The sequence below is a fragment of the Bufo gargarizans genome, chromosome 2 (genome assembly GCF_014858855.1).
Source record: "Bufo gargarizans isolate SCDJY-AF-19 chromosome 2, ASM1485885v1, whole genome shotgun sequence".
Lineage (NCBI taxonomy): Eukaryota > Metazoa > Chordata > Amphibia > Anura > Bufonidae > Bufo > Bufo gargarizans.
In genome coordinates this window covers 287,984,263-287,996,905 of record NC_058081.1, presented here as the reverse complement: position 1 = coordinate 287,996,905, position 12,643 = coordinate 287,984,263, and the positions used below count along the sequence as shown (strand labels likewise).

At 41.7% G+C, this 12,643-nt stretch overlaps 1 protein-coding gene across 2 annotated transcripts in view; it reads left to right on the top strand.

Annotated features, from left to right (window-relative positions):
* The window catches only part of ADAMTS20 (ADAM metallopeptidase with thrombospondin type 1 motif 20), a 252,346-nt gene that overhangs the window by 24,285 nt on the left and 215,418 nt on the right, over positions 1-12,643 (top strand). For both annotated transcript variants that reach the window (XM_044280361.1, XM_044280362.1), the window contains exon 3: positions 5,390-5,558. In XM_044280361.1, the coding sequence (XP_044136296.1) occupies positions 5,390-5,558 (169 nt within the window). The remainder of the gene's footprint in view (positions 1-5,389; positions 5,559-12,643) is intronic.

Here is a 12,643-nt window from a genome sequence, read left to right as displayed (position 1 = left end):
GATGTGGGGAATTTTTAGGCCAAGTCGACATTGTAATGTTTCTTTAAACATACCTGAAGAATTTTTGCAGGGTGCATTATTCTGCTGAAAGAGCAATATGCATGTGGAGCCATGGATGCCTAAATTTTGCTCTTGTACCTTAACCTCCCATCTTTTCCAAAGCTGTTTAATTAGAGCAGTATATAACTGGATCCTACTTTTCCTGTATTCATTTGAATTCAGTTTGCACGAGGAGAGGAGTCATTATAGAGTAAGGTCCCATCTAAAAGAGGTCACATTGGTGTGGTGGATGGGCACAAATGATTTTGTAAGTAGTGCATATTCATTTTTATAGGGAATATACCAGCATTAGTATTATTTGTAATCAATGTATTCGGTGTTTGCAGAATGCTGTTGTGTTCTTGCCTTTCATTGATCCACTGTGGTTAGGGGATACTGCTGCCCGCTCCATACACCTCTCGCACCCTGCTGACATACTGTTAGGGGTCGCCAACAGGTTAATGAACTTCTAGTAGTGATAACTGAGGTATGGAACAAAATAGAGTTGTAAAAAACATGATCCAAAATCATTATTGCACGAAGAATAAAATTATTTAGTAAAGCAAACGTGTCCTTTTTAAGGGATTAGGGAGTACATCTGAAGGTTTAAAAGGGTTGGTGACCAATACTCACTTCACAGAGTAGTTAATGAGGTTATCCCATAAGTAATGTAAAACATGAAAATCGGACATCAGACATATAGTACATGTCTCTGTAAACAGCAGTACAAAGATCTGAACAGCAGCCACATTGGCATATGAAAAACATGAATCTGGAGACCTACAAAATGCTTTACGCCACTTTTGTGGCGTAAAAAAGTTTCTAATTTGCAACTTTTCACTTCTCTCACTACTTTTCAAAAGTGGTGAGAACAGTGGGAGGGGGCATGGCTTCCCACAGCCCGGCAGATTTACTATAATTTAACCAGAGACCAGCAGAAATAATAGGTTAAATCTACACCAGCTCATAGCCTGAAGATACACCAAATTTATTAAGGAGGTTCTCTACCTTTTTTCTTTCTGATGATCTATCTTTTGAATAGGTCATCAGCATCTGATCGGCAGGGATCCAATACCTGGGATCCCCGCTGATCAGCTATTTGAGAAGGCAGCGGCGTTTGCACTAGCTGACCTACGTAAATCAGATGCTTATGACCTACCCAAAGGATAGATCATCAGTAAGAAAAAGGTAGAGAACCCCTTTAAGAGGCCAGTGCTTCTTAATAAATGTGGTGCATTCTGTGCCGACAGACTTTATACTAAGACTGTCAGTCATAGTATACCTACCCTAGTGCCTTCCGTGGGAGAGTGTTCTGGACATGCTCTGCGACCCATGCAGAGGACACTTTACAGGCAGAGGGAGAAGTTGGGCAATGATCCTCACCTATTGTGGCTCCTGTGTTACCTATACAGAGCTGTTACCTAATCCTGTGTTTGATGACAATAAGATGACAGGAATAGGAACAAGTGTCAAGATCAGTGGCCAGAGTGAAAGATTTCATTATTATTTTTTAATATAAATACATACACGATTAGAAATAAATACAAAATATTTATAAAAAATAAAAGTCTAATCCCTTTGTGACCACTGCCATATAGGTACGGCAGAAGTTCCATCTCTAAACATGACTCCCACTCACACCTGCAGAGGGCGCCATAACCACCGGGTTTCTGCTGTTTCAAACAGTAGAGACCCTTGACAAATGTATGTGATCAGCCATAAGGCTGATCACATACATTTAACCCCTCAGATTCTGTGGTCAAATGTGACCACAGCATCTGAGGGATCCAGAAGCAGGAGCCGTGCGCTGAGATCGGGGAACCTGTTACGCTATACCAGTGATGGCGAACCTTTTACAGACCGAATGCCCAAACTGCAACCCAAAACCCACTTTTTTATCGCAAAGTGCCAACGCGGCAATGTACCCTGAATAATACAGTCCAATACAGTATATCTCCCATGTACTTTATCATTTAGCTATAACAGCCTGCCTACATGCAGTGTGCTGCCTGTGCCGTTCATAGTGTGCCCTGCGTTGATGAAGGGCAGGAAAAGTCTAACACATATTGGGACGCCTTAGACGTTTCCAGGGCACGGGCACCCACAGAGAGGGCTCTGACTGCCGCCTCTGGCACACGTGCCATAGGTTCGCCACCACTGCTCTATACTAATAGACCGAAGCCTGCTTGAGGCCTGCTAACAATGCGTAAAATATACTATACTACTACTATGTTATTTTGAAAATTAAGTGTTCAATGATGGCTATATAGCCATCACAAAACACAATGTGCATTCTAATGATTGCCAGTTATATTAAAAAAATGTAAAAAAAAAGTTTTTAAAATATTTTTAACATTATAAACGTTCAAATCATCCCCCTTTCCCCAAATTCAAAATACTTAAAGGGGTTCTGCACTTTGTTTAAGCTGATGATCTATCCTCTGGATAGATCATCAGCATCTGATCGGTGGGGGTCCGACACCCCGTGACCCTCGCCGATCAGCTGTTTGAGAGCGCCGCAGCCTTCTCACTGTTTACCGCTGGCCCAGTGAAATCACGACTTGTATCAACTGGCCTGGGCAGGGCCAAGCTTCATTCAAGGGAACGGAGCTTAGCCGCTCCCAGGCCAGTGATACTAGTCGTGACGTCACTGGGCAAGCGGTAAACAGTAAGAAGGCCGCGGCGCTGCTGGAGCGCTGCTGCCTTCTCAAACAGCTGATCGGCTGAGGTCCCGGGTGTCGGACCCCCGCCAATCAGATGCTGATGATCTATCCAGAGGATAGATCATCAGTTTAAACAAAGTGCAGAACCCCTTTAACTAATAATAAAAAAAAAATACATGGATATTGCCATGTGTAAAACCTCTGTACTATTAAAATATAACAATATTTATCCCATACGACAAATGGTGTAACGGAAAATAAAATAAAAACGGCCAAGTCGCCATTTTCTGTCACTTCAACTCCCCCAAAAATGTTATAAAAAGTGATTTCTTCCACACAAATTAAACCCCCACACAGCTCAGTATGAATAGCTACAAAAAACGTTATATGGGGTGAGAATATGGTGATTAAATATTTTTTTTTCAAGGTTTTCATTCCCCCCCCCCCCACTATTAAACTTCAAGAAAAACTAGGCAAGTGTAGTATCGTTGCAATCGTACTGACCCAGAGAATGAAAGTAACAGGCCAATTTTACCGCACAGTAAATGCCGTAACCCCCCCCCCCCCCCTAACACACATAAAATTGTGGCAGAATTGCGTTTTTTCGGAAAAATAAAAAAGGTTATGACTCTGGGAAGCTGGGGAGTGAAAAATGAAGATGCAAAAATGGAAAACGTCCCTCTCAGGGTTAACATAAAAAGCTTCATTTTTTGATGATACATTCCCTATAATAAATGCACTATATGGACAAAAGTATTAGGACATGCCTTTTTATTATTAAATTCAGTCCCATTGCCACAGGTGTATAAAATCCAGCCCATAGCCATGCAGTCTGCCTCTACAAGCATTTGTGAAATGCTATTACCTGTCTGACTGCATTGTGCCAGCTGTAAAGTTTGGTGAAGGAGAGATAATGCTATGGGCTGTTTTTCAGGAGTTGGCCTAGTTAAGTTCCAGTTAAAGAGATTGTCCCGTGACTACTGTGAAAAATGAAAATTTGACATATAGTACAGGACCTCTTTTTAACAAAGAACCAGTCCTGTACCTCACATGGATACAGAGATCTGCCCAATTTTTGCTCTGCTAGATTTATATCAAGCTGGCAGCTCAGGAGGAGTGTCTTTTCTGCTGCAGCTAAGGGGGCGTGTCTCAGCTCTCCCTATCAAAACTCAGGAGGCAGTTGAAGGATGAAACTGAGCATGGGCGGCCTTCTCAGTGAGCCGGTCAAAGAAATAATAAAAAAACTGCAGGTGGCGCTATACAGATACATTTTATTGAATAACTCAGTGGCTATGCTAAATTTTTCATTACATGCAATTACAAAAGTATTCAGATCCAGGTGGTGTTTTGAAAACTGTAGAATATTTTTCGTGGGACAACCCCTTTAAGGGAAATCTTAACGCTTGAGCATACCAAGACATTTTGGACTTTTGTATACTTCCAAATTTGTTGGAACAGTTTGAGAAAGACCCTTTTCTGTTCCACCATGCCTGTGCCACAGTGCACAAACCAAGGTCCATAAAGGCATGGTTGGGTGAGTTTGGTGTCGAAGAACTTGGCTGACGCACATAGAGCCTTGACATCAACTCCATTGAATACATCTGGGATGAACTACAACAGAGATTGCGAGCTACGTCCTCTAATCTAACGTCAATGTCTAACCTCACAAATGCTCTTCTGGATGAATGGGCAAAAATTCCCACAGAGACACACTCCAAAATCTTGTAGAAAGCTTTCCCAGAAGAGTGGAAACTGTTTAAGGCTACATTCACACGTCAGTATTTTCCTATATCCCGATTTTCGGTCCGTTTTTTGCGGATCCGTTGTTCCTGAAAATGTTTCCGTATGTCATCCGTTTTTTGCAGATCCGCAAAAAACGGAAACATGTATAAAGTTCAATAATCAAATAAAGTTGTTTGGATTTCTTTGAAAAAAAAATTAAAAAAATAAAAAATAAAAAATAATTTGTTATGTGTTTCCAGGAACGGATTCCGCATAAAACGGATGGACATACGGAATGACATCGTATTGTCCTTTGTATTGTACCAGGATCCGAATTTTGCGGACAAGAATAGGACATGTTTTATATTTAAACGGACATGCGGAACGGAACAACGGAAACGGACAGCACACATTGTGCTGTCCGATTTTTTCCAGGACCCATTGAAAATGAATGGGTCCAGATCTGGTCCTGATCTGTTCCGCAAAAAACGGAACAGATCAGGAAAGAAAAAACGGACGTGTGAATGGACCCTTACTGTAAAGGAGGGACAAGTCTTTTTTAATGCCTGTGGATTTTTAATGGGATGTCATAAAAGCTCCTGTAGGCGTAATATGTAGGTGCAGGTCCCAATTGCAAATCCTAGATGAATCCTGGACTAGGACCCCCAAGCAATAAAGTAAAGAATGGTAGGCCGCACTTTGGTATGAAAAAGAAAAAGTGGACTTCTTTATTCACCCATGCAACGTTTCAGCTCGTCTCAATGGAACCTTTATCTGTGTGTGTGTGTGTGTGTATATATATATATATATATACTGTAGTAGTTACACAGCACTATGCTAATCAAGAAGAAATTCAGGAAGTTCATAATGTAAGATAGTTAAAATAACACGTTGTACAAAAATCTAAGCATTTGCTAAAACTCAGTGCAATTCTAATGAGAGCATGGGCCTTTTTCGTTATATAGATTGGCACTTTTAAAGCACATGATGGCGAATATTTTTTAGAACCACTGATGAAGTATGATGATGAAGAGCATGATGAAGATGAACACAGCAAGCCACATCTTCTCTACAAAAAGCAATATAAAACTGAGAAATCTTCAGGAAAAGCAAATCCAAATTGTGATATTTCAGGTAGGAGGATTGTATTGGTTAATGAACCAGGCATACGAGCAGAACAGATTAACACATGCATATTGTGCATGTATTCATTGATATTTTGTGTCACCATTGTTTACCAAAGCAACATGTCATTTTCATAAGTGCAGTATGGAAGTGACAAATGGAGTCTTTAAAGTTTTTTCCAGGACTTTTATATTGATGGCCATGTTGGTGGAGCAATGTGATAACTTAGGGAGAAATTGATCAAAAAGGTGTAAAGGAAAACTGGCTTAATTGCCCATAGCAACCAATCAGATTCCACCTTTCTTTTTTCTGAGCTCCTTTGGAAAAAAAAGAAATGTGGGATCTGATTGGTTGCTATGGGCAATTAAGCCAGTTTTCCTTTACATCAGTTTTGATAAATGTCTCCCTTACTTTATAAGCAATTAGCTTTCTCTTGACCTAGGAATTTTGTGTTCGACATTATGAATTGCAGTCACAGTATTTATACCAATTTACATCCTATGATAATGAGATGTGACTTTTTTACTTTCTCTTTTCTGGTGTTTCAGAGCACATATGAAAAGGTGATGTTTTATAGGAGTTTGGTAGATCATGGTTATTTTTTGTCCCTAGCTGTAAAAGGACACACATATTTATTATACCTCTATATGCCCCAAATATTCTGTGCAAATGAATTAGGAAAAATAGTTGCTTGCTTGATTACATGATGTATTACTGCATTTCAACCCACTATACCCATCAGAGTACTGCACAGTGGCACAACCGCAGAGGACGCAGGCCGGGTTCACGTATATCTGGCCATCCTTTTTTCTCCCTCCATGGTGGTACAGAAATGTCATAGGGAAACTGACAGAACTGATCCCATCGTTTTGTATGGGATAGTTCATAATCCTCTGGCTCATCAGTTGCCATACCAGAGGTCAAATAGCTCTAGATCTAAAAACGCTGTATGCAGGGTTTTTCTGTCCAGTGCTATCAGGCTATAGTCGCCCGACCTGTGCATGCATTTGTGTCCGACTCTGCAAAAAAATAATAATTGGCTGGACACAACACGTGCGCCTCTGTACAGTCTACTGTGCATGAGACCTACTAAAACTACCAGAAACTTGAATGGAGTGAATTGCGGTTAGGCCTCATTCACAAGACTGTGTCCAACACTGATCCACAACACATGGACACCGATTGTGTGGATCCTGCACTTTTCCCTTCGGCAGGTCCCGCACTATTACAAATGCCTATTCTCGGGAGCGCAGAACGGACATATGGATGCAGACAGCACACGGTGTGCTCTCCGCATTGTTTGAAGCCCCATTGATATTAATAGGTTTGCATCTGACCCTCAAAAATGCGGATCGGTTGCAGATCAAAAATATGGTTGTGTGGATGGGGCCTTATGCTGTGAATGGAAACCTAATAAAACTGGTAAATTGACTATTACAGACAGATAAAGATATTGTACACTATTTAATACTGAAAGTAAAAATTAGCAACTCCCCGAGATGAGCTGTCAAAGATGGACCATTTTATGTTCTATAACGTGCATATAGGGGGTCATTTCTCATTCTGAAATATGCCTAAATTTGGCTACTTTCACACTAGCGTTTTTGCTGGATCTGGCAGGGTTCCGCAAAAACGCTTCCGTTACTGATAATACAACCATCTGCATCCGTTATGAATGGATCCGGTTTATTATCTTTAACATTGCCAAGATGGATCCATCATGAACTCCATTGGAAGTCAATGGGGGACGGATCCGTTTTCTATTGTGTCAGATAGTGTCAGAGAAAACTGATCCGTCCCCATTGACTTGCATTGTGGGTCATGACTAATCCGTCTTGCTCCGCATCCCAGGACAGAAAGCAAACTACAACATGCTGTGGTTTGCTCTCCGGTATGGGAACGGAGCGGAATGCATTTTGGAGCATACTGTTCAGTTGCGTTTTATCCCTATTGACAATGAATGGGGACAAAACAGAAGCGTTTTTTTCCAGTATTGAGACTCATGACTGATCTCAATACTGGAAAATAGAAACGCTAGTGTGAACGTAGCCTTAGGCATATTTCAGACACAGATTGCGACGCAAGAACTAGTTGTGCGGCAATCTGCGACATCGCCTAGCTCACGCCAGGTCTAAATAAGTGTGCGCGTCATGGACAGAGAAGGGGACGGACTAGGAGGCCCATCTCATACAACATTTTCTACACCCGATTTAGGCATAGAAAAAGGTCTAAATGTAAGACCGCTCGGAAGCTGTCTTACATTTAGAACTGGCGCTGGTTGCGCCAAAGTTATGGAGATACGTGCACCTCTACCATAACTTTGACGGAACCACCGCCAGCTTACAGCGTTTATTATTACCGGTGTCTAAAACGCCAGTCTTAATAAATGTGCCCCACAGAATCCACCATAAGGCCTCTTTCAGACGGGCGTTGCGGGAAAAGGTGCGGGTGCGTTGCGGGAACATGCACGATTTTTCCGCACGAGTGCAAAACATTGTAATGAGTTTTGCACGCGCGTGAGAAAAATCGGCATGTTTGGTACCCAAACCCGAACTTCTTCACAGAAGTTCGGGCTTGGGATTGGGGTTGTGTACAGTCGTGGCCAAAAGTTTTGATAATTACATAAATATTGGAAATTGGAAAAATTGCTGCTTAAGTTTTTATAATAGCAATTTGCATATACTCCAGAATGTTAAGAAGAGTGATCAGATGAATTGCATAGTCCTTTTTTGCCATGAAAATTAACTTAATCCCCAAAAAACCTTTCCACTGCATTTCATTGCTGTCATTAAAGGACCTGCTGAGATCATTTCAGTAATCGTCTTGTTAACTCAGGTGAAAATGTTGACAAGCACAAGGCTGGAGATCATTATGTCAGGCTGATTGGGTTAAAATGGCAGACTTGACCTGTTAGAAGGAGGGTGATGCTTGAAATCATTGTTCTTGCATTGTTAACCATGGTGGCCTGCAAAGAAACGCGTGCAGCCATCATTGCGTTGCATAAAAATGGCTTTACAGGCAAGGATATTGTGGCTACTAAGATTGTACCTTAATCAACAATTTATAGGATCATCAAGAACTTCAAGGAAAGAGGTTCAATTATCATTAAGAAGGCTTCAGGGCGTCCAAGAAAGTCCAGCAAGCGCCAGGATCGTCTCCTAAAGAGGATTCAGCTGTGGGATCGGAGTGCCACCAGTGCAGAGCTTGCTCAGGAATGGCAGCAGGCAGGTGTGAGCGCATCTGCACGCACAGTGAGGTGAAGACTTTTGGAAGATGGCCTGGTGTCAAGAAGGGCAGCAAATAAGCCACTTCTCTCCCAAAAAAACATCAGGGACAGATTGATCTTCTGCAGAAAATATGGTGAATGGACTGCTGAGGACTGGGGCAAAGTCATATTCTCCGATGAAGCCTCTTTCCGATTGTTTGGGGCATCAGGAAAAAGGCTTGTCCGGAGAAGAAAAGGTGAGCGCTACTATCAGTCCTGTGTCATGCCAACAGTAAAGCATCCTGCGACCATTCATGTGTGGGGTTGCTTCTCATCCAAGGGAGTGGGCTTACTCACAATTTTGCCCCAAAACACAGCCATGAATAAAGAATGGTACCAAAACACCCTCCAACAGCAACTTCTTCCAACAATCCAACAACAGTTTGGTGAAGAACAATGCATTTTCCAGCACGATGGAGCACCGTGCCATAAGGCAAAAGTGATAACTAAGTGGCTCGGGGACCAAAACGTTGACATTTGGGTCCATGGCCTGGAAACTCCCCAGATCTTAATCCCATTGAGAACTTGTGGTCAATCCTCAAGAGGCAGGTGGACAAACAAAAACCCACTAATTCTGACAAACTCCAAAAAGTGATTATGAAAAAATGGGTTGCTATCAGTCAGGAATTGGCCCAGAAGTTGATTCAGAGCATGCCCAGTCGAATTGCAGAGGTCCTGATAAAGAAGGGCCAACACTGCAAATACTGACTCTTTGCATAAATGTCATGTAATTGTCGATAAAAGCCTTTGAAACGTATGAAGTGCGTGTAATTATATTTCACTACATCACAGAAACAACTTAAAGGGACACTGACAGGCCCAAAAAGCATATTTAGGTATATATATGACAGTACAGGTCATATAATGTGTATTAGAATCATCTAAGTATCCCCCCTGTCCACCTTATAAATACAGTAAAAATAAGTTTTATAACCTGCTTTCATCGTGTTCAATCTGCCCAAGGGGCGGTGTTAGAGGGGGATACTTAGATGATTCTAATACACTTTATATGACCTGTACTGTCATATATATACCTAAATATGCTTTTTGGGCCTGTCAGTGTCCCTTTAAACAAAGATCTAAAAGCAGTTTAGCAGCAAACTTTGTGAAAACTAATATTTGTGTCATTCTCAAAACCTTTGGCCACGACTGTAGACTGTATTATTTTCCCTTAAAACATGGTTATAAGGGAAAATAATAGCATTCTGAATACAGAATGCATAGTACAATAGCGCTGGAGGGGTTAAACAAAATAAAAAATCATTTAACTCACCTTAATCCACTTGCTCGCACAGCCCGGCATCTCTTCTGTCTGTCGGCTGCGCGAGCAAGTGGATTAAGGTAAGTTGAATAATTTTTTATTTTTTTTAACCCCTCCAGCGCTATTTTACTAAGCATTCTGTATTCAGAATGCTATTATTTTCCCTTATAACCATGTTATAAGAGGAAATAATACAATCTACACAACCTTGAACCCAAACCTGAACTTCTGTGAAGAAGTTCGGGTCTGGGTACCACATTCAGTTTTTTATCACGCGCGTTATAAGGGAAAATAATAATGATCGGCTCTCCATCCCGATCGTCTCCTAGCAACTGTGCATGAAAATCGCACCACATCCGCACTTTCTTGCGGATGCTTGTGATTTTCACGCAGCCCCATTCACTTCTATGGGGCCTGCGTTGCGTGGAAAACACACAATATAGAGTATGCTTCGATTTTCACGCAACGCACAAGTGATGCGTGAAAATCACTGCTCGTGTGCACAGCCCCATAAAAGTGAATGGGTCCGGATTCAGTGCATGTGCAATGCATTCACTTCACGCATTGCACCCGCACGGAAATCTCGCCCGTGTGAAAGGGGCCTAAGTAGAGAGTATGTTAAACAGCCCATCCCTCTGCCGGTCAGTTGTTTCCATCTAAGTAACAGATTCTCTTCAAATTTTGCATCTGTTCTAACTTTGACAGCATTGCCATATAATTTCGGACAGCTAGTGAGAAGTATTTGAAGTCTCATTGCCATGCACGGCACAGTCTCTTTTTCAGTCAGTTCACTTCTTTGTCTGTTTTATGCCTAGTAAAGAACAGGTTGACCTAGTTCTTGTTTTCCCTTTTATGCTGTCACAGTAAGAAGCGGTTATCACTAAATGTTGAAGATGTGGGAGAAGTGTTTGTGCGAGACTGTATATCAAGGTCACTTCTTTATTGTATCATAGCAATTACTGATATACAGGGGTCATGTATGTAGTTAATTCCAGTCATCTGTCATTTTCACAAAATCATCAGGTTAAGTCACCCATGGGGTTGTAGTTTCACTGGGCCTGTCTTGGTACAAAAAGTGCAGTTCTCATTTAGAAACTTCTCATGCCGTTATAGTTTGCAGCATCTTCACTTTACACACTTTAGCCACTTTGTACCCACTATCTGTCTATATGTCCTAATTATCTTCAGCTAAGTATATATATATATATATATATATACATATATATATTAGTGCCCTGTATTGCTGCCATCTCTACACTGTCAGTGGTGAGAGCTGATAGTGTATGTTCCCTTTGTATCCCCGGCGAGCTGACTATGTTCTGGATGTTAAAGGGAATCTGACAGCAGTTTTGACCATGTTAAACTGTTGACAGCACTAAGTAGGGATTCGGGAGAGGAGGACAACCATATCTTTTTTGGAGCTTTTCTCATCAGGACTTGTGTAAGAAATGAAGAATTAAAGTTCATATTCACACTACTCCTGATAAGAAAAGCTCCACAAAAAGAATGTTTGTCCTGTTTTTTCCCAGCCCCTACCTAGTGCTGTGAACTGTTTAGCATAGCCATATGTGACAGATTCCCTTTAAAACTGGATACTAGATTTCTGATTTCTGAACTTCCAGAGTGATTTGATGTGCAAGCTTACAAGTGTTAAAAGTATATAGCAACGTGCACATCTACTGACTTAAGTGCTGCTGGTCACACAAGCTCAGTCACTCTTCCTACAGATAGGTCTCTGCATGGTGATCCTTACTTCACTGCATAGCAGCAACTAGATGTAGATGCTAGCAGGGAAGAGAACCATTTTTATTAGCCCATTCACAGTTGTTTTCCGGTATTGAGATCCGGCAGAGGATCTCAATACTGGAAAAAAAATAACATTTCCGTTTAGTCCACATGCATTCTGAATGGAAAGAGGTCTGTTCAATATGCATCAAGATGCCTTCCGTTCCGGCAGCATTCCGTTTTGTGACCGGACACAGAACCGCTGCAAGCTGCATTTTTGTGTCCAGTCATAAGAACGGTATAAAAAAAAGAATGGATCCGTCACTGAAAACAATGTAAGTCAATGGTGGCGCATCTACCACTCATTGATTTTCAATGTATTTAATGATCGATCCGTTTTTTCGTTTTTTTAATTCACACAACTGCATCCTAACAGAATGGATTCATCCTGATGTGCAAAATCAAAACAGATCCGTTTAACAGTATTGAGATCATCTGCCGGATCTCAGTACCGGAATTAACAATGCAATTATGAAAATATCCTTTAAGGGGTTCTGTAGTTTGTTTAAACTGATGATCTATCATCTGGATAGATCATCAGCATCTGATCTGCGGGGGTCCGACACCCAGGACCCCCGCCGATCAGCTGTTTGAGAAGGCAGCGGCGCTCCAGGAGCGTCAAGGCCTTCTCGCTGTTTACCGCAGGCCTAGTGACGTCACAACTAGTATCAACTGGCCTGGGCGGGGCTAAGCTCCATTCACTTGAAACAGCTGATCGGCGGGGGTCCCGGGTGTCAGACCCCCGCTGATCAGATGCTGATGATCTATCCAGAGGATAGATCG